Source organism: Falco rusticolus, chromosome 1, assembly GCF_015220075.1.
Source record: "Falco rusticolus isolate bFalRus1 chromosome 1, bFalRus1.pri, whole genome shotgun sequence".
Taxonomy (NCBI): Eukaryota; Metazoa; Chordata; class Aves; order Falconiformes; family Falconidae; genus Falco; species Falco rusticolus.
This window is the reverse complement of record NC_051187.1, coordinates 25,596,180-25,617,948: the sequence shown is the minus strand read 5'-3', so window position 1 is coordinate 25,617,948 and position 21,769 is coordinate 25,596,180. Positions and strand designations below refer to the sequence as shown.

The following is a 21,769-nucleotide window of genomic DNA, read 5'->3' as shown; positions in this document are numbered from 1 at the left end:
CTAAGCAGTGCAAGAGAAACCTCATGGCTGTTCTTTGCTTTCCTGTGTCTCGAGGTTAGTTTGCTCTTGGTGAGTCTATCAAAGCTTTTACTAACTCAGTGAGGCAAGAAGGCATTTGTTATAAAATTAATGTATATATAGGTATATATATATTTGTTTTATTGACTGTGGTAGGAACATATGGCTGAGTAAGAGCCAGATCATCCTTGTAATTGTAGTGTTGGCTGGAGAACGATTCAGTAGGTGGCACTTATCTCTGTATGGCAAAGCAAGCTGATGTCCCAGCGTGAAGGTAGTGAGAGTGCCCTTGGAGTTTGTTTCCAAGGGTCTGTGTCCCCCCACTGGTGCGAGGGAAATCTGCCAACGTTGCCATATAAATTTGTATTAATGGTCCGTTCCAAACCATACCACCCAGGGTGTCCTGGCCACCTTCCAACGCCTGTGGAGACCCTGGGCCGGATCCTCGGCTGATGTCTGGGTGGCTCTGCTGATTTATATCTGCTGAAAACGTACAGTGTAAAATGGAATAGGCCCATGATGGGGCTGTGCTGATTGAAACCAGCCAAGGGTATGACAAATCTTCCTCTTAATATTTCAATTGACTTTGGCAAACTTGCCTCTTTCTTGTGTATCCTAAATCAATGTGTAAGTGCTGCTGACAGTAATTTCCACTTTTGTCTGTGCAGATGGCTGCCCTTCACTAGGCTGCGGTGTTTATACCTGCTAAGTTTGCAAACACTTTTCTGCTACAGCCTCCCATTGAGCAGTATTTTTCTTAGCTGTCATAGTTGGTGAGATGAAAATGTTCTTTGTTGGGCCGTGCTGGAATGTGAATTTTCTTCTTTCAGCGAGGGCCACCGAAGTCTGGAGCCGAGGCATCGGTGTGACGTGCATGTTGCTCAGTGCAGATGCTCTGGGCCGCGGGTCTGAACCACCTTTGAGGTCGAGATGCTCCAGAGCAGGGCCTGAGAGATGGCATCCAGACTGTTGCATGGCTTTGAAAGCCACGCTGCTGGATGCTATGACTTTTTAATTGCATGTCAGTGACCCCTATGCGCTATATAATTACTATGAAATAACAAACCTCTAGGCTGAAAGCTACAGTATGAGTTCTAGAGACTCCTATTATCCTAAGGCACTGCTGCTCTGTCTCTGCTAGCTCTTGTGCGGCATAAAGAAAAAGCTGCTGCTTTTTTGTTTGTTTCTTTAGCTCATGTCTTAGACACTAAATATAATCTGCTATCCATCAGTCATGCACCCAGCTCCAGTGCGCGTCCCTGGTGTAGGGTGCTTTCGTCTAGCTACTCTTTCAAGGCAAGCTATTGTACTGTTCAAGTAAAGCAAAACCAAATAATTAAAATTACCTTTTCTCTTCCCTTTTCTCTTGTGCCCAGGGAGAAGATGCCATTCCACCATGTAACAGCTGGCTTGTTGTACAAAGGCAACTACCTGAACCGCTCACTCTCCGCTGGCAGCGACAGTGAACAGCTAGCGAATATCTCGGTGGAGGAACTGGATGGTGAGCGATGTCATTCTGGTTTTCCAAAGGGGGCTGGGAATGGGGAAAGGCTTTTTTTCACCTTTGCTGTAGCGTTGTCATGCAATAACCAGAGGTATTCTCCTCGTGAAGCGAGGAGCAAATGGCAGGTCAGAAGTGAGATGGCTCAGAAGATCGGGGACAAAGAAAAGGTCCCTGACCAAGGTTATGTTGAGAGCTGTAGATTGATTTTAGCCTCAGATGTTGTCCTTCTGCCTAGAAATAAGGCAGCTTTTTGAAAGAGTAAGGCTACTTTTTATGGGTAAAACTTAGCAAGAGAAAAAGTTAGGCTAATATCTTTTTATAAAGGAGTCTTTAGCCCTTCCTGGGAACCTGCAGAGCTGAAACTTGTCATCCTAGGAAGTCTTCTCATTTGCTTTGTGGCCTTTCAAATGTGGGGCTTCTCTCTGTGTCTCAATATAACAAGATGCACGGAGGTTGCTTGTGACTTAAGAAGCCAGAAAGAGCTTTAAAACTCCCTTTTCCAGGTCAGCGATTGAGAGCACAGACCGGCCTCAGGCTGGCAAAGGCTATCAGGAAGGTTGTCCGCATCTGCTGCCTGCAGGATCCCATAATTTCCTCCCTAGAAGCTGGTTGCTGCTAATCCCTTCTGCCCTGCAGACAGGATGTGAGGCCAGGTAGCCTCCCAGTCTGGTTCGTGGTGGGAAGGTCTCTTTCACGGGCAATTTGTGGCTCACCAGGGTCATTTCTAAGCAAAAGTTAATATTGTTGACAGCTGGTCTTTGAGGGCTGTGGAAAAAATTGAAGCTCTTGGTTTGCTTCCCAGTGGACATTTGGTACAAGCCATGATCATAATCAGTAGTCTCAATGGAGAACTTGATGAGGAAGCAAGCAAGGGAACTGTGCAAGGTGGAAATGGTCCTTCCAGGACAGATTGGAGATGTTTTGGCAAAACAGAAGGCCAACATTTCTGCTCACCCTCCCCCTTTTCACCTGTGCTTCGGTAAATCAGACTTTCATTTTCAAGACTTTTTCAACTCAGAGCCTTTGGATTTAGTTTTGCAAGCCTTGTGTTATCTTAAGTAGAAGCAGTGTTTTCTGAGTATTTGTAACTGCTTCTCTTCTTCCTAATGAATATGTGGTGAAAGCAGCTCGGGTGAGAGATGCAACACAAGAAACCACTTTCAGTGCAGCTTAGCTGAGAGCCCAGGAACTTGAGGCCTGCAGAGGCACCTTCTGGGCTCTTCTTCTGGGTTACAGGAGCTTCACTTGAAGATTCAAATTGGTGAGCAGAACTGGCTTAGCTTCTGTGCATCCTCTAGATGCAAGTTATGTTGCAAGGTAAAGCTTAGCTGTTGTCCCTATTCAGGACGGCAGGGGTTGGCTGAGCAGAGAGGAAGAAGTTGGATGAGGTCTTGAGGTTTGTTTCAAATGCAGAGAACACGGGTTTTTCTGCTATGCCTACCCTGATTAGAGCATGTCTGCTGTAATTGCCTTTGAGATTTGCAGATAATTGTCAAGAGCTGATTCAAGTGGCATCAGGGCTGCAACCTACTGTCAGGGCCATCCCATTACACAAGGGAAACTTGTCCTTGATTTGTTCCCCTGCTGTTTGCATGGAAATAGTCTGTGGCTGGACATGGGCAGGAAGCCCAGCCTCATTTCCATCCTTCACATGCCTCCCTGCTGCCAGCCCGAGCCACGCTTGGGCAGTCTGTGGGTTTGGTGAGCCCTCTCGGCATCTCTTTCCCACCGGTGGCTCTGGGGTGGGAGCACCAGCTGTGGGAGGCAGCAGAGCACAGCCCCATGGCCAGACCTGCCTGCCCCATGAGAAACCAGCACTGGAGAGACTGTGGAACGTCTCCATTAATTAACAACAAATGAAGTGAATTAGGTGTAGAGGAGCCGTCTTTTGAGAAGGCAGTAGCCGAGTCGCTGCTAATGCAAGCGCTGCATCCATTTAATGTGGTCGGTGCTCCATTATGACTGTGCTATTGAATTGGAGAGCAGCAAAGTTCATTCATCTCTGTTCCCAAAGAGTATCCCCTCGTTCTTCAGAACGCTCAGGACTCATTAACTAGTCATCCATTTATTCTCTGGCTGCTAAGCACAGGCTTCTTGTTAGGATTTAGTTATATATTTTCTGACAGCCTTTTTCTTTACAAACACCTATTTTTTGAGGTCTTTGCATCTTTGCCATGCAGATATGCCCCAGTTCTTAGCCTAGCAGAGGTCAACCTCAGGCCATTTTTTCCCACCTGCAAACACGGGAGTGGTACCAAATTGATTCTGGCTAAAGCCAGAGCAGCGTAAGAAGCTGGAGATACTTTTCTGTGTGCCAGCTACCAGAGTACAGCCTAGCCACTGGAAATTATATATGTATTATTAGGTCAGCAGTCACCGTCTTACTGTGTTTTGTCACTAATACAAGATCAGTGCCTGGGTACACTGGTAGCTGGTGAAGGAACCACTGTTCACTGCCCAAACCCAAAACAGAAATAGCCTTTCTCTGTTTAAGCATAAACTATCTCAGGGTGAGTAACAAAATGTTCTTCCTTGAGAAGTTAATGTCAGTGTATGGGAGCTTTGTGGATATATCAAGCTGTGATAGCTTGATGCCAATAACATATTTGCATTTAATCTTGCAGGCTGGGAAAGAAATGGCAAATTCGTCTTGGTTTCTTTTTCAATGAGATTTTGGTCCCAAGGGAGTTCCAGGCTATTGAGGAATTCCAGTCACACATATTAAATTATTAAAGGTTTGAAGCTGAGGAAGTCGGTGGGAATTTTCTATAATGCTCCTCTGCACTTAAGGCTCCAACAAGTGCCTGATCTATCAGGTTTTTTCCAGCAGTATTTTTTTTTTTTCCCCACGTCTAGCATTTCATGTCTCAGCACCATTCACTTTGGGAAGGGTTTCTGCAAATGAGGACTCTGGGATGCTGCAGGGCGAAGGAGCTGTGTAGCCTGTCTGGAAAGCAGCATGCCTCCCCCTGCACATCCCTGCAGTGAATACTGACCAATACTCTGTGTTTGCAGCCTGTGGGTGATGGGTGAAGGATAATATAGAGATCAGGACATGAAAAATATTTCTGATTTCATGTAAGGGGGAAGTCCAGAATATCTGAGCACCGTTCAGAGCACTGTGCTTAGGGTGCTGCTCTGCCTCATCTCCGACCGCTTCTTTTTCTCCGAGGAAAACTTTTCTGACTTGCATCAGCCATCTGTCAACTTTAACTCCGCTCAGTCTTTTTCCATCCTGCTTTAAATACTATGCTGGCAGCAAGGAAAGAGGCTGGAGAGATAGCAGGTCACTCTGCTGATGGCTTGTCTATTCCTAGCAGCGGTGTTTGCTATTTGCAGTTCTGTAGTAGCGTGAGGGTTTTTAGAAGCTGTCACCGTCACAAAGGGAATTAACTTGCAGAAAGCTATATTAGGCGATACTTAACTTCGTAACATCAAGTAAATGTCGAAGTTGGAAGTGGCAGGCCATCCATAACCTGTCTCTTAGGGACCGCGAAGTACGGTGGGGTCTTGGATAGATGTTATTGCCATATGCTTAGTGGTTTCTATGCATGAAATTATAAATTAAGGCAGGGAGGAACTGTTTTACATATAGATTTTCTGGCTATTGTTGGTTGACATAAAATTGTGGCACAGTTTGTGCATACTCTCTGGTTTCCACATCCCTTTTAAAACCAGATTTTGTCTTCACATTACGAACTGCTAGGGAGTATTTTTAATAAAAAATGGTGGATGGAAATAATCATGTCAAGCTTGAGTCATCCACCTCCATAGGCACTATCTAAAGGGTATTGTCAGGAGGTAAAAACATTTCCATAGTAGGAATCTGACAAATTTCACCTGAAGGGAGGCACATGCATTCTAAGTAGGATTTGCAAAAAAGTGTCTGTGAAATGCATGCTAGTCAGTGCTTAGCAGAGAAAACCCAAATGTGAACCACAGCAGCAGCTATTTGTCCAGAAAGACATTATGATAAATCCTTACCTGACCCAGATTCCTTTGAAATCGGCAGTGCCTGTGCAGGAGGACATGTTGCTGCATGGCAGCAGGACAGCTATTGGCATCTGGTGGCTTAGGCCATGTAGCCCCTGCCCCAGTGGGGTCTGTGCTATCTACAAGGCTTTTTCTAGGCTGGGAGATTATTTTTTTGTGTGTGTGTGTGTTGTAGACATCAAACTGGTCAGCTTGATGCAGTCCTTAAGGTTGAGACCCAGAGTGGAAAGGCCAGTGCATGATTTTGCCTGCCTAAACTGGAGATGTCAGCAGAGCAACGCATAAAATGGGGGGCAAAGCTGCTGGCTGCGGGAGCTTGGGGTGCAATAGCCTTCAAAGAAGGAATCTGGGGGCTTCCCTCACCAGGGGACTTTTCTGTTGTTGGAGATTATACATGACATTGCAGGACATGCTTTACCTGCTTCTTCTCAGCAACTTCCCTTCTGTCACCTGCAGAAGCTCTTAACTGGGTCACTCTTCCCTGGGCTCCTGTGTAAAAGTCAACCATGAGCGGCTTCAGGGTAGACTGGGAAACAGCTCTTGGAATAATTTAAAGGGCATGGTTAAATGATGCCCCATATGGATTTTAAATTAACAGTTGCCTCCCGCATGCCAATAATGCAGGCAGTGAGGCAGTGCCAAATGGCTTAAGGTGTGTTGGGGCTGGTTCTGGAGTCCCAGCAGCACGAGTGGTCAGTCATGGGGTTGGGGGTATGCTGGGTCCCTGCTGGGACACACACCGGGGAAATAATCCCACATTACATACACCGCCATGCCATCCTAGCCCTCCTGTGAAAATAAGGCCCAAATCAGGAGTGTTTACCCTCTTGTGCATGTCTAATATGATGGTCCTTAGATGTTGTAAGTCCTGGGAAGGGAGGGACCGTGATGCTGCAGAGCACTGTCACTGTGCAGTCTCATTTTGGGGGGTGTTATTTAACAGCAACCCTTGCGAGCCATGAGGACTGTGGCTGATCCAGATCCTAGTTCAGTCCTGAATTACCAGAAAGGCTTGATAAACAGTTCCTTGCTTGCTGGAGAGTCGGGGCTACTGTGTGACTGCTCGTATCTCTCTCCAGGTGTTGATTTTTCTCTGGGTCTGCTTGTTTGCTAGCAGAGATTTTAATGCCGCTGATGGGTGCAGAAGGTAAAGGGGCAAGCAGATTCCCTCCGGCCTCAACAGCCAGCTGGCTGTGCTGTGTCGGTGGCTGAGACTGATTATCTTTGGTGTCCCAGGTGAGATCAAACGGTGTTTTGGAGAAGCAATGTGCTCGAGGAGGGAAACCCAGGGGGGAGAGTCATTAGTCACTTGACTGACTCATGTAGCAGCAACAGGCTGAGTCTGCTCTGTTCGGCTTTTTGTCCATGGGAAGATAAAAGCACTTGGAAAAGTAGAAAGAGAATCAAGGAAGAAAGAGCATTCTGCTGGTGAGGAAGGAGTTGCAAGCATGTTCCCCTGGGATATGAGACGTAGCAAGAGGGAGCGTGCAGTGGGTACGGCCACCCCGGGATGCTCCGCGCGTGGGTTGGTGCATGGGTCTCCAAGTCCATGCTTCAGTGTAAGCACTGCGAGCAGCCTGTTAATGAAGTGGATGAAACTGTATAAAGCTCATTTTCCCTCTTGCAGAGTTCTTTTTAAAGAGAGGTTTATCCACAGTGTCTCTGCTGTGAGTGATCATGGCTGGACATTGAATAATTTATGTCTTATATTGGGCTTTAATGGTGTTTCATGTCTCTGAATACAAAACTGTGGCATCACTGTGCAGATTCTTCTGTGGACAGACGCAGCTGTATCTCTCACTTCTGCTGTGCTCCTTCTGCTATTTTTCCAGTTGCATATTTTAATTACGGTGTGGGTTTCCTTGGGACTCGGTAGTTTCGAGTATGAAGTAGCCTTCATTTAAAAATCATAAAAAACAGCGCAGTACTAATGTTCTGCAGAGTGCGACTTTATCACAAGGTGCACGTTTGCTCCAGAAAGTGTGTGTCCAGTGGAGGAGCGGAGTTGCTGATGGAGAAATTGTGGCTACCTGTCCCAGGCTGCGTGCTGGCTTAGCCCTGATGAGGTACAAGGGAGTTCACCCAGGGAGAGATTGATAATTATAATTCACTGTGGTCTGCCCCAGCCTCATTAGCAGTCTCTATATGTCAGCACCGGCTGGAGCAGCTGGCAGATGCAAGGTCCCTGCCCCGCTGCCGTGCATCTGGGAGGGCTCAGCTCCCCTGCGCTGGATTTGGGAAGCCTTGCCCAGAGCAGCAGCGAGGTCCTGTGTGCCGCAGACAAACAGACGTCCATCCATCCAGCCGAGCTTTTGCTCTTGGCCTCCAGGGAAAGCTGTTTTTTTCACTGGAATTAGTGGTACTTCCCACGCAAAAAAACAATGATGTTTGGACACCCAAAGTGGCTGAGCACAGGGAGGACTGGCTCCTCCGATTTCACCAGAGAAGAAGACCATGTGTTGAGGGGTTTGGCTGCTGAGTTGCCTTAGGGGTCATTGCGGCTTGAAGATCAGCACTGGGTTTCCTCCAGCACTAGAGACCCTCAGCAGAAAGGCGGCAGAAAGCTATGGACTGGGGGATCAACCCCAAAACAGCCAGTATTTCCACCCTCCGACACTTTACAGCCCAAGCCCTACACAAGGCGCCAGTACTTTGGCAGGTTGATCCCTAGGGGGACAAACATTTTGGGGGCTACAGCCTTGGGAAGGGCTTGGAGACGCTCTGTTCCCTCTATGCAACACCCCCTCTGCCAAGGGGGGATGTGTCACCTGTACTCCCTGCCCCCAAAATACAAGAACAGACATCAGCATCATCTCTGAGGAAAGAGTCCTTACAGCAAAAGAGTATAAATAAAATGAGATTGGCTGCCAACAAATTAGAATTACAGGGACACCATCTGGACAACAATTAAAGAGATTGTTTGAACTCCAGCAATGCTGACATAGTTATAGGAGTTGGCTGGCACAAGCACGTTACTAGTGGTGGATATGGAGATATCCTTGGTCAGAGGCTTGAGGGCTTCTGGCATATTGCAGTGGAGAAGGAACCTCTTCAAACTGGAAGAAGATGGTTTTGGGGAGAGGGATGTAGACTGTGTCTTCATCCAGCTCCTTCTAAATCTGCCGGTTTTGTCTCTCACTGCAGAGATAGATGCTGCCGAGGCTTCGGTGCTCCCTGACATGCTGTGAGTCGCGCCAGGCTGATGCTCCTTGCAGCCGTTACGGATGCTGCCCATTCACTCCTGAGCCCGGCTCTCTAACGTGCTGCCTGCGTCGCCTCAGGCCATGGGAATGGAGCAAATTCAGATCAAGAGCTAAACATGCTTTAAAAGGCATTTAAATCTTGCTGTGACACATTTATACAAATTTTAATACGGATTTTTAATTTTTTATGCAAGCTTCTAAGCTGGATCATTAATTTTACAAGTTCCTTCAATCCCTTGCCTTAAACCCCCAGCATTAGCAAGTTACTCCTATTCTGCTAAGTGTTTCTGTGTGGACTCAGGGGTCTCATCCTTACCTACTACCTTGTTCTGCAAATGTCCCCCTAGGCAGTGACAATCAGCTGTGCATGGGAGGTCGGGGGCCAGGGTAGGGTGACTGCAGCCCACACCTGTAAGGACATGGCACGCACCCTGGGAGTGGAAGCAAAGGAGCATTTAGTGCCTTTGTCATCCCACGTCATCCAGGCATGGGAGAGCTGTGGATACAGCAGGATATTGGGGTGTTGTACCCTTGTCTGCATGTGCAGCCAGGTGGCCGCCTCCGAGCACACATTTTTGTGCTGGTCCAGCTCCCAGTGAGCTTGTTTGGGATGCGGTCAATCTGTCTGGCGCATCTTTCCCTAGCAAAGGGAGACATCAATTTCTGACCCAGGTCTGTGGCTTTTAAGGCTGAGTGAGGCTGGCAGTGCCGCGGGAACAGAGATTTTTGTCTGAAGCAGCCTGGGAATGTCTTCCCCACCCTGGAAATGGAGGTGGTGGTGCTTCTTTTTTGAATTGGGTGGGAATGTGTCTCAGCTGTCTGGCTCCTTCCCAAGCTGCAGGGCCAGGGCACTGGGAAAACCTCAGCTCTGTGGAAGGCACAGCAGCTCTGGGAAGTCAAGCAGTTAGTCCCCGGCGGAAAATTACTCTGACAAGCCATTTCTTGTCATTTAACTACACAGACAGAGGCATGAACCTGGACTGGGGCCTGGGTTTAAGCTGCCCTAGACATCCCCTCCGTGGCGCTGAGTGCCAAGGAAATGGCTCGCTATTTATTTCATTTCCTGGGGCCTCCTTATCGGCGCTGGGCTCGGGGGCTGATGCATGGCTTGAAAAAGGTCCAGACAGGCTGTCATTAGAGTCAGTCAGAAGACGGATGGCTCAGCGTGCCGGTGCATCCCAGCAGCATGGACTGGAGCGAGAGGATCTGGGCGCTGGCATGGATGGTTGCAAAGCGCAGGAGCAGGATGGACCTGAGGGTCTCATGAGCGCTGCCAGGTCTCTGGCCACACAGACAGTGTCTTAGAGCTAGTCAACATTAAGCTTCGCAGGTCCCTGCTTTAATTACCATGATTTTCAATACTTAAGGATTTGGAGGTTAGCGTGATGCTCTGCATGCTGTGCACGTGCCCTTTTTGTGGTCATGATGTTATGGACTGTCGGGTGTCCCTGTGAGTTGTGGAGACCGATACTTTAGCCAGGCTGTGCTTATTCGCTGTGTCTTTCAGAACATCAGCTTTAATCAAGTCACAGCAAACCATAAGCAAACGGAATCGATTCCCTTGCCTCCATCAGTGCAGCCACCTCACCAAAGAGCAAACATCTGCACTGCGTCTATGTGCTTTCTATAGAGGAACATTCAGAAATAGGTTTGCCTCCTAAATAATGAGGTTTAGGAGTTAGATGCAATTATGGAGGACTCCAGATATCTATTTTTAGTTCGTCACTGGGATGTTTGAGCCTTCACTCATCTTTTTGTGCCTCAGTTTACCTAACAGCCATGATACTTGTGAAGGGGGAGAGGAGCAATACAACCGCCACTGCTTGGGGTGCTGCAAGACCTCTGGGTCAAGCATTATCTGTGGGTCCTGCTCCCCATGCACAATGGCTTTGCTTTGACTCCCCAGTGGCTGTACCACAGTCCCTGTGGCCGTGAATGAGTGCAGGGATGATTGGTGCAGAAGGGTACTGTCTTGGCACAATGCTGCTGCAAAAATGACAGGGAGAAAAACTCAGTGATTCAGAGAGGGTTTCACCTGGCTTTTTTGAACATTTTTTTTTTTCAAATGCCATGCAAAGCAATGCAATGTCAAGGTTAGTGCTCCTGGCCTCGGTTTGGCTGTGGTGGCATCTGCTCGGTGGTAGCAGACAGCATCCTGGTCCTGCTGTGTTCCTGGGCAGCAGCCATTGCCCACAGCTGCTCTTCATGAGCCTGCTCTGCTGTGCTTCACTGACAGGGTTTGTGGTCCCTGTCCTCTTGCCCCTGCTTACAAGAAAGTGCATTTATCTTCCTGAGGACAAGACCAGCTTGCTTGGCAGAGTGAGAGGTCGCTTAGCAGGGTGCGAGTCCAGATGAGGGAAGCAGATGACAGTAATGCCGGGAATTAAACCATTAGACCTGGCTGCCTTCTCCTGCTGGCTGGAAATCTTGGTTTCCCAGTTTCCCTTGCCCAGTGGTGGGTCCTGAGACCATCTCAGCCCTAGCTGAGATGAGAAATAGGTGCAATGCAAAGGCTGGTCTTATTAAATGAGCTGTGCAAGGATGCTCCCTCCCAGGATCTGCAATGGGCGGTTTCCCTAAAAGTGGGAGGTGGGATGGGCAGGAGAGAAGGGGCAGCAGGGGAGGGACATGGGGTAGTGGTACAGCAGCAGGACAGGGCAGGATGGGTGCTGGGCAGGAGGGTGCAAGAGGGGGCAGGAGGCAGAGTTTGGAGCTGGAGAGGAGGTGAGAGAATGGGCAGCTGTAGCCAGTGCTGGATTTAGTGTTCCCAGAGCTAAACGAGCTGGCAGCCAGAGCCATGTGCAGCAGTTGTCAGCTTTTGCAGGACCCTGTGGTCACAGCCAGATGGGGACAGGGGGACGGAGCAGGAGCCCAGTGGGGAAGCACTGCTTTTTCAGCTTGACTGGCTTTGGTGACATCAAAGAGGATCAGTACATACTCTTTGAAGTCAGACTTAACTGCTCCCTGCGCAAACAAAGGGGTGCCGATCTCCCAGGGTGACCATGACGCTCCGAGGAGCTGGATGCTGCACAGGACTGCAGCTAGCGAGGGCCAGGCAGGTACAGCGATACTCCTGGGCATGCTGGTGAGGCACAGTGAGACCTCAACCACCTTTGCTTTTCCACTGTGACATTTGATGTCAGAGACGTGTCCAGGAGCACAGGGCATGCAGCAAAGCTCACCAGACCCAGGCAGAGAGCGGTCGTTCATGAAATGCTTTGTGAGCCTTCAGTGCCAGGGCAGCCACTGCAGGGGAGGGTGCATGGGCTGAAATCACTGCAGTTCCTAAGGCTGATGCCAATCTGGCTCGAATTATCCACTCTCCAAGTGAAATGAGTTAAAACTATGCTGGGTTTTTTGCAGACTAAGGTCTGCTTATGTTGCAGGGTGATGCTGCTCCACACAGGGCTGTGCTCCCAGTGCAGCAGAGAGGGATCAGCCAGGGGCTCTCGGGAACACCGTGCCCCTTGCACCATGTGCATTTGTGGAGGATGAGCTGAGCCAGGACCTTGCTGTCTGCCTTGGTCTCGCATTCATCTCCACACTGGACAACCGCACCCTGGATCCAGCTGAGGGGACCAAAAGAGAGGATTGTGGTGGTGCTGTTGGGACCAGCAGCAAGATCTGTGTGAGCATCACATGAAGCAACTCTCAAAATGAGTTGCGACATGAAATCGCGGACGTCGGTGTCCTTGGGGACCAGCTATACAAAGTCCTGGCAGCATTCAACAGAGGGAACAGTAGATAGGACTGAACGTCTGTCTGGAATTTTAATGGGTTTGACAAGTAGTGAGCTGCTCAGCCCCACACTATGTCCTGTCTGGAGCCCAGGTGCTGCAGGCAGCACTGAAACCCTTTGCAGCAACAACCACAAGATAAGTAAGAGCAAGAAAAATAACTTTCAGAAACATCAGTATTTGGAATTTTCAATCTTTAGTATTGCACACAATCAGAACGATTTAGAACAGCACACAATCTTTCTTAAAATGTTTCCTTTATTTTGGTAAGAATTCTTAAAAAAAAATACGTCAAAAAACTCCAAAGCCTTGGTAGCGAAAGATATTTATGTCTCATGTTCCTGAATGCACACCATTAGGAGATCATTTATGAAAAGTCCCTTTCTAAATAAGCCATTAGAACACAAGCCTATTAGCAACATGTGGGATGAGGCAGTATTTTGTGTTTTAGGATTATTCTTTTGGGCAATTTCTATTTAATTTGCTAGGAAACACAAATCTCATTATTTTTCTTTCAACTAAATCTAATCCAGGGCATGAGATTTTGTGAAAAGGTTTGGATGAGGAGGGGAAAGAAATACGGCTGTGTAACTGATTGTAATTGCTATTACTTCCCGAAGGTAAAAAAGACTTCAAGCATTTTTTTCCTCAGCAATTCTTCATGTTTGCACATAAGGAGTAAATTGCGCTTTGCAGGGACACAGTAATTTCTGCCTTTGAAATGTGAAACTGTGTTTGCCGATGTGTCTGAAGGATGAAATGTCCATCACAAGCACTTAAATGTGGCTTGTCACTGCTTTGTAAATTTGATTCCAGTGTTGCAGAAAGGAAAATGAGAAAATAGAGATGGTGTTGGAGGATATTGCTGAAGCAAGGTTGTCTCCTGCTTTGCCCCTCGGGGAGGTGGATGTGTGATGGGCTCAGGGTTCCCTCTGTAAGTGCAGGAGGTGACGTTGTCCCAGGCTGCACAGACTGGAGGCAGCCAGTCCGTGCCTCTGGGGCTGGCCATGGCAGAGCAGCCAGGACAGGCGCTGCCTCCCAAACAGCTGTGCAAATATGGGATTGTTCAGTTCACTAGCAGTTAAAAAAACCCCCAAACAACCACAAACAACCACAAATAAGGATGGGGATCCATTTCAGTTTTAGCCAAACCAGCACATTTTCAATTTTGCATTTTTTTCCCCATGAATCAGAAGCTGGGGGAAAAATTAATCTATTCCAAAACAAAGTGTTTCGTTTAGAGTTTGAGCTTTTCAATTTATCTCTGTTCTGAAGGTGTGGCAAGCTTGTAGATTTTTGACTCCCCAAGTCACGTGCTTCCATTACGAGAGTCAAACCAAAACATTTTGTTTCCACAGGAGGCTGGACAGGCAGCTCGTGCAGCCGCTGCGAGCTGATGAAGTGTTTCAGAGAGGCTGAATCTGTGTTTTTGGTGAAAGAACTTCAGGAAAAAAACTGTATTGTGGTATTTCTTCTCCAGCCAAGGCAACGACAAGGTGCCGTGGTGGGGCAAGAAGGAGGTTTGGGCAGGGACCCGCAGCGATCCCTCCCATCCTGACCAAGTTGCAGAGGATTCCCCAAACCAGTGGCATCATGACTGAGCCACCTTGAGACTTTGTGTCCCTGGGGTCTTGTTCCTTCAGTGCAGCCATCCTACAGATGCTTTCTCAAGTGCTTTAACTGCGTTGTTGATGAGCTGCCGTGAGCTGAGCCTGGTCTGCTGGCGAGCCCACAAGGAATGGGCGGTTCAGCCCAGCAGTGCTTCTGAGCAGTAAAAATATACAAGGTTTGGTTTGGATGGAGACACAAAAAGAAGGCACGCTTTCCCCCTGCCCACCCTATTTTGGGTCTGTTGAAGGGGTTAGGTAGCTAATGACTTCTTCAGAGTTCATTCCAGTTACCTTCCAGGCTCGTTTCTCAATAGCTTTATTTCGCTATATTCCCCATCTTCTTTTTTTTTTTTTTTTCTCTCGCTCTCATTTTTCACAATAAAGGGTGGAATATACAAGCTGAGGAAATGGAAGCAAAGCAAATAAAGAGGCTGGTTAAACACAGAGCTCCGGAGAGAGGTTCTGGCTGGCCTCAGGCTTTCCTGCTGTCCTGCACTGAGGTCCGGCATTTTCTGCCTGCCCTTTTTTTTCGCTCCGATAATAGCAAACAGGAGATGTGCTTTGGTTTCTGTGACTCCTTTCAGTAAGGGTAAGGCTTATGTGTCCCTTTAGGGGGAGAAGGTCACATCATAAAAATGCAGAAGGATATTGGATTAGACAAGCAGCCTCTCACTTAAGCTTGGATAATGATAGGCTTATCATTAGCTCTTCTGTGGTTTTGGGTGGTTTTCTGAGCAAGTGATTGGAGGAATTTTCCTGCAGGTTAAGTTTGTTGTCTTCTGTGTAACAGTGCAGCAAGTCAAGGCTTTTGGCTGGATTGCACGAGCCTGATGGACACCCTGAGCGTGTTGCTATGGCACGAAAGGAGTTTTGCTGTGGGAAAGTGCTGACTCTGTAATGCACTGGGTGATGTCTCTGGTGGTGTTTATTTGCAATAAGAGAAGTCTGAAGCTGCTGTTTTCGGGTATTTGTGCAGTTATTGTGCCTTCTAATGCTTTCCAGGGTGCTTTGCAGCACACAGCAAATTCAGGGTTGGAATCACAGTGTTAAGCCCCAACAAATAAAAAGCTCTTCTGATAACTTGTTGACCTTGGCAGCATGTGTTTCCCCACCAGAACAATGTTTAAAGCCAAACATTGCACACCCCTGAATTTCCTAACTGCTTGTCTGCCTGGAGAAGCCACCCATGAAGAGTTTCTTGAGAGGCAGAAGAGTTGCTGTCCTCCTTGTCCAGCCAATGGAAGAGCTGCTTTCAGCTTGGAAAGGGACTTGTTGTTGTCAAAGTAAAATGTGCTGCTTCTGCAAATGCAAAATTCTGATCCCATTGATAGAAGGAGCAAAATTCCCATCGACAGAGCTGGGTTTTCACTCTCTGTGGCTGAAAAAATCAGATAGCTGGCTAATCTCTTTAGTGTCTGTGTCTCTAATGGAGAGCTCTTTTTAGTAGCGACTTTTTAGTTTCGTTCTCACAGCCTGAGTTTCAGCTTCCCCAACAGTGCTAAAAGACTGGACATCATGTCTTGTCACGGGATGCTTTCTGGGATGTAGCTGTGTGTCCCAGTCTGTGCACATGAGCACAGGTAATATTGGTGTCTCTTACCTACCGGCTGGTGAGGATAAATCAGTTCTTGATGGCACAAAACCAGTCCCATCCCAGTTTGTAAAGCACCTGAGCAAGCCTGCCTGTGTGAATGGGCCAGCCCAAGGCTGGTGTGGGTGTTTAGGCTGAGAACTGATGATGGTAAAGAAAGAGGCTCTTTTGAACCTTAGTCCTTTGGGTAATTACCAGTATGATAATTTATGTGATTCATTAGCAATCAACTTTCTGCATTCCTGCTTACCTCTTCCAACACATGTTCATGAGGCCTCTGAGGCTTTGATGGGATGGAAGAAAAACAGATTAAAAGAATGGGCTAAAAAGAGAAACTCTGAGGCAGGAGGACTATGAATCTGTCTGTTATAGCTCTAAAAGTGATTAAACAAATTGGTTTGATGCGGGCTTTGACATTTTCTTCCCATCCCTGTGGAGAGGCACTTTCTATGCCTCCATCATGGCTTCAGCTCTGCTTTGGCTGATGGTGGTTTTGGACTCTCTGTGACCTTGGTGGGAGCAGAACCGGCTTTGGCCATCCAAGGGTCTAACACAGACCTTATCCAAAAGGGAGGGAGAAACCTGGTGCCGTTCAGAGCTGTGGGCATGGGCCATAATTTGTTTCCTCACCTGCAGACCTTATTGAGGCTTCTCTAACCCCTCATCTTTGTTTGTCCATGGGGACAGATAGGCATTTCCAAAGGAGCTACCGGGGAGCAAATCAGCCTGTGTAGCTTTTTACAGTAGCTATTGAGGGACCCTGAGCTTCAACTTAAGTTTGAAGTTACGTGGGAAAGTGCTGGACGGCTGTGACAAACTTTTATGGATGTCGGCCCAGGGACGTGTGTAGGAATCTTCAAGCCATAAATACTCGGGGAGTGCTGCAGTGACTTTTTAATTTTAGTGGGAAAACGAGAATGTGGCAGCCAGGAAAAAAAATTATACAAAAATAGTAATGGCCCTTTTTGGGAAGAGGAAATTATATTCCGCTAAGAACAGCAACCCCAATTAAATGGGAGCTTTTAAAGAAGTAAACAGCTAATTACCTAGATAAGGATGAGGCAGACTCTTGCACATGGAAAACAGATTTATTGGGGAACTTTTATATATGTACATATGTCCAAGGTGATTTATTTTCTTGCCACGAGCCCAAAATTGTCTGTGCTTTGTAAATATTGTGGTTGATGGCTGTAAAGATTTCCGATGAGATCAAGTTGGAAGGAGTCATATGGTCAACCACAGTTACCAGAATTAGAGTATTTCATTAACAGCTCCAGCAGCTGAGGAGGCTTGGGGGGCATGGCCAGGCACATCGCTGCCCCTGCTTTAAAGAGCCACTGGCACGTGAAGGCAAGGGAGCCCTCCCCCCTGTAAGCCTCCGTTGTGCTTGGTGGCCTGGTGTGACTCTCTTGGCACAAAATCTTTTTTAAAAGCAGGTTTGTGTTACGACTTGACACAACTATGTGAGAGGGACAATATATTAATTTTCTAACTGGGATGTGGGCAATGGCTCTTGGCTTTGCTGCTGTCACGTGTTGAACGTGACTGTGATGTGTTTGCACTTGCCTTGCACAGGGTGGGCACGGGTGTCCTGCACCCACCCTGCTGTCACCTCCTCTAATATGAATTTTCATCACTTTTTCACATCTCCAAATCACTTCTGTTTTGACATTAATAAGAATAGCAAGGAGTTCAAAGAAAGTAGTTTTGGCATCTACTGTATTTAATTTGTGCAAACTTTCATGTGGAGTTTAATTTAGACTGATGAGAGAGGCAGTTTTATGAGTATAAAACTCCATTAATTACAGATCCTGTCTTAATTATAAACGGCTCTATTTTAAAGTGAGTTTTACAACCAAAATTAAGACTTGGAGCAGTTCAATCAATACAAACATCAATTAGACCTGACTTTGTACTCCAATTAATTTATAAAGCTTCCCAATGAAGTGTAAAAAGTGTGCCACTTTGTACTCCTCTTTCTGCCATTCCCGGGCATCAGGAGGTCTCTGTGGTTTCATTAGCAGCCTCCTAATGATAAGCGTGGATGGAATAACAAACCTCCTGATGGCCTGGTTTATTTTCCCCAAATAAACCAACAGAGTTAACTGCTAAAATGGCCGAACCTGGCACAAGCACAGGGGAAAACAGATATTCTTATAAGCACTGAAATTACACGTGTTTTGTTCATTTGACTGTGGTCCAGTGAAGCCTGGGGTCCTGCCGTGGAAAGCACTGTCCCAACACACCACGGCTGCTCCAAGGAGCTCGGGGAGGCTGCAGGGTAAGACACAGTCACTTGTCACAAATATGAATCTGTTTATTAACATTATTAATATGAACACATTCAGTGTTATCATCCTGATTTTACAAGACAGGTGGAGGTACGGCATGGTTCCTTTCTCCACTCCATCTTTCCCAGCAGCTTTGCCCACTTGCAGCATTTGGTGGTGTAGCTGCTGTCTCTGGGGATGTGTCATTTACAACCCTAGTCAGGACCTGAGGATCCAGCCCAAGCAGGGAGTCAGGATCTGCTCCTGGTGACGTAGCAGTGGTTACTTGAATCCCCGCTAGCATCTTCAGTCAGCGCTGCAGGTGGTGGTGAGCTCACCTAGAATGAGAGTGTGTAAAACAAGCTTTTTCTCAGCAGCAGAGGGTGAGATGAAAGGACCTGAGCTCTCCCATGGGGAACACAAGCATTAACAGATGAAGTAAAATATCTTTTTGCTTCTAAACTGAGCGCAGGTCATCTACAAGCTGCTGGGAAATAACAGATCTCGATTCCCGGAGAGTCTTCTGGGCATCCTCCTCCTTTCAGCAGAAGGATGCCATCCGCCCAGGCGTGGATGCCACATGCAAGATCTTGGGAAGAATTAAATCTTTCATGCAGGACTTAGGAAGCCATGGAGCTCTCTGTGGGCTTTAGACTGGTCCCAGGTGTCTTCTCCTCCCACAGCTCCTTGGGGCAGAGGCTCTGCCTTCCCATCGAGTGGCACGGCCCAGCCCCCTTGGACCTGCAGTAAAATGAACATGAAACTATGACGTGACCATGCGTAAGGTCAGTAGGAAGCGGGGAAGGGAGGGAGCTAGGTGTTAGCATAGGTTTTATTCAATTTCTGGTGAAACCGGGTGTTTTAGTAAAGCCAAGCTCTGGGCTGTGTAACTGTTTGAAGTTAGGAACGAAAAAGCAAGCGACAGGCAGGCAAACAAAGTGAAAACCTGCTCTGAATTATCATAAGCTTTTTTGATGTTTTAAACCCTTTCAAGCAGAGCCATTTGTACTGGAGCAAATTCTCCCAAGATATTTTTAGACGATATGAGCAGAAAAATATTACTCCATAGCAAGCTGTTTACAAATCTGCTAACCTTGTTTAGTGCTAGTAAAACTCTCAGCTTGGTGTGCTGCGGAGCACGCTAATTACTTGACAGAAATTACGCAATGATGGCTTTCCAAAGTGATATACATTGGCTCGGCCCTGCAGCTGGGCCCGTGTACAGCATTTTATATAATTAAGTGTGAATGTTTCTGCAGCTTTTCCATTAAAACAGGGAGAGGGAGGCAGGAAAGGGGCCGACCCTGCCAATTACCGGCTGCTCTCCATCCTCTCCTTGTGCCTGTAACAGGGCCATGCTGCAGACGGAGAGTCCGGCTGCTACAGCTGGTTTGGGCAGCGCTGGCCAGGCTGCTGCTTCTACCTCCAGAGGAGGCTGGTGGGAATGATCCAGTGGGTTCCCACTGGAAATGGCCAAGACGGACGGCTGCTGCTGGCATGTCTAATGTAGGAGTCTGGGTTTTGCTTCCTGCCACTCCCTGGGCTGTGGCTGGCCATCGAGTGGAGATAGCAGCCATTCCCCATCACACCTTGGGTGCATAAACACATGTAGCAGGGTGGCATTCAGATGCTAAAGTAATAGGGCGTACAAATACACCAAAGATTGCTGTGGACTCCTATGGATAGGAGATCCCAGTCCCTCCCAGTAGACCTCACTGGCCTGTCTCTCTCATGGGTGTTGGGTATGGGGATGTGACCAAGTTCCCAGCCCTGGTGAGCTGCTCATGGTGATCTTGGGGAAGCTCCTGTTCGCATCAGACCTGCTTCCAGTACTGCTGGTGGCTGCAGTGAGGTAGTGTGGGATTTCCACCTGGAATAGTCAGTGCGTGGTTTGGCGGGCCAGGAGGTTTATTTATTTTCTTCTCCTGGGAAGGTCTCAGTAACAGACTGATGACATTCTGAAGGGTTTGGTGGAAGCCCTGTGTTTCTAATGACCGCTGAGTGTTTAGCAATGGTTGAATGGGCCGAGTTGGAAGGATAGATTAGGTGAAGCAGGCTGTGTGATAACTAGACAAAGGCTTTTCAGCCTGAACACAGCTGAGGATATGGTAAACCTAAGACTAGGAAGTGGGTGAATGGTGTAGAGAACGAGAACAGCGAACAGTTTCTTACTGTCTGTTCCAAAACAAGAGCTGGAAAATGTCAGATGGAAGTTGGAGGAGGTGTTTCAGAAGAAGAGAAAGTGGATCATCGCATATTGCATGGTTACACTGTGGAACTCCTTGCTACAGGACAAACAAAAGTAAATATGATCATGAAAGGAACTGGAAAAATTTGTGTAACTGTTGAAACTGTTTGAAGATGGGCCCTTGGCTGAGCATCAGATCTGCTGTGGCCTGTTATCACCATTCATGGGGTGGACACACAACTGCTGCTGGCAGCTGGAGATAAGTAGTTGTCCCTTGGTAGTTTTGAGCATTTCAGGTCCTCCTCAGTACCCTTCTTTGGGAAGATATGAAATCAGCTTGACAAACAGTGCTCTAGGTGAGCTTCCTCCAGGTTTTGGGTGAGCAAAGGGGATATGTGACCTCCTGAGACTCCTTCCAGTCCCTTGCTGGGGTTTGTGCACATGTGATGGACCGGATGGGAGGGAATAGAAGAGGGAAAGCAGCTGATGTGCAACAGCAGTAAACTAGCTGACTTGCTTGGCATTTTTCCTCCTTTTTTTGCTCTTCACTGTTGTTTAAATCTGTTAGAAGGTTAGAAATCAGATGAAGATGAAGAACAAGTAGCTGTCTTTATCCTTCCCCCACCTCCTGGGTGGCGTTGTGTGCCTGTGAAGCAGTGGTTCTCTGTGTCCAGGATCTTCCAGTGTGCTTGTGCTGGGGCGCGGTCCCCCTCCACAGGCAGCTGGCAGATGGGACACAGGCTATGAAAGGAGCACAGCTGGGATTTCCCTCCTCCTTGTTATCCTTGGCCACTGTGAAATCCCCTGGAGCTATTGGCAACCTTCGTAACTTGCAGCAGCTTTCCTAATAGCTCTGGTGATGTTGTTTTAGTGTAGTAACGTCTCCAAGATAACAGACAGATTTTGTCCAGCGCAGCGGGCTCAGCTGGAAAGGGATGCAAGGAGTCTCTGCAAGCAGAAGCTGCATCACAGCTTGGAACACAAAACAGTAGCATGTTTTCTGTTTGGAGAAAGAAGCTGCTTTTGTGGGAAAGGGGTGGGAATATAACAGAAACACCCCTCCCCCCCCTTTAAAAATTTCATCTTCTTTGAACTGACTTAGAAACATTGCTCCCTCATCACAGCTTGCTTAGCAAGATTCTTCCCTGGTCCTCTCTCTCCTAAGGTGTTCTCATAGCAGACTTCTGAATTAAGCGGTGTAGGTGTTGGAGAGGGTCCGTGAGCTGTCCCCTCCTGGGAGGACAGCAGCTGCACCCCTCTGGAAGAGCCCGGAGCGGGTGGCCAGCGGGGCACGTTTCTGAGCCTGCGCCCTTGCTCCGTTTAGGGAGCTGTGTGGCAGTTGTATTAGGAAAGGGATTAGTGCTGGAGCCTTTTTCTTCCAGCAATTGGTTTCTTCGTGCTGAGAATCTAGACTAGGGAGTAGGTTTACTTTGAATTTAATTTTGTATTTAATGGCAAAGCTGCCAAGAACTGTCAGGTAGTTTTTTTCTTTATTATATTTCTTATGAATCTAAATAGATTAATATTTGCAAGAAATACTTCCAGAGTAATTTTATCAAACAACTTCATTATTGCCATGGGAAATTCAATGCAATTTTAATCTGGGACCAGTTCCACTTTGCAGTCTGGCTAGACTATGTGTTTTAGAGGTAGGC

General features: G+C 47.5%; 1 protein-coding gene across 3 annotated transcripts in view; it reads left to right on the top strand.

The window, feature by feature from the left end:
* The window catches only part of CALN1 (calneuron 1), a 131,337-nt gene that overhangs the window by 13,134 nt on the left and 96,434 nt on the right, over positions 1 to 21,769 (top strand). For all 3 annotated transcript variants that reach the window (XR_005102222.1, XM_037375130.1, XM_037375129.1), the window contains exon 2: positions 1,395 to 1,519. Coding sequence is in view for 2 of the 3 variants with exons in the window: in XM_037375130.1 (XP_037231027.1) it covers positions 1,402 to 1,519 (118 nt within the window). In the remaining variant the exon portion in view is untranslated. The remainder of the gene's footprint in view (positions 1 to 1,394; positions 1,520 to 21,769) is intronic.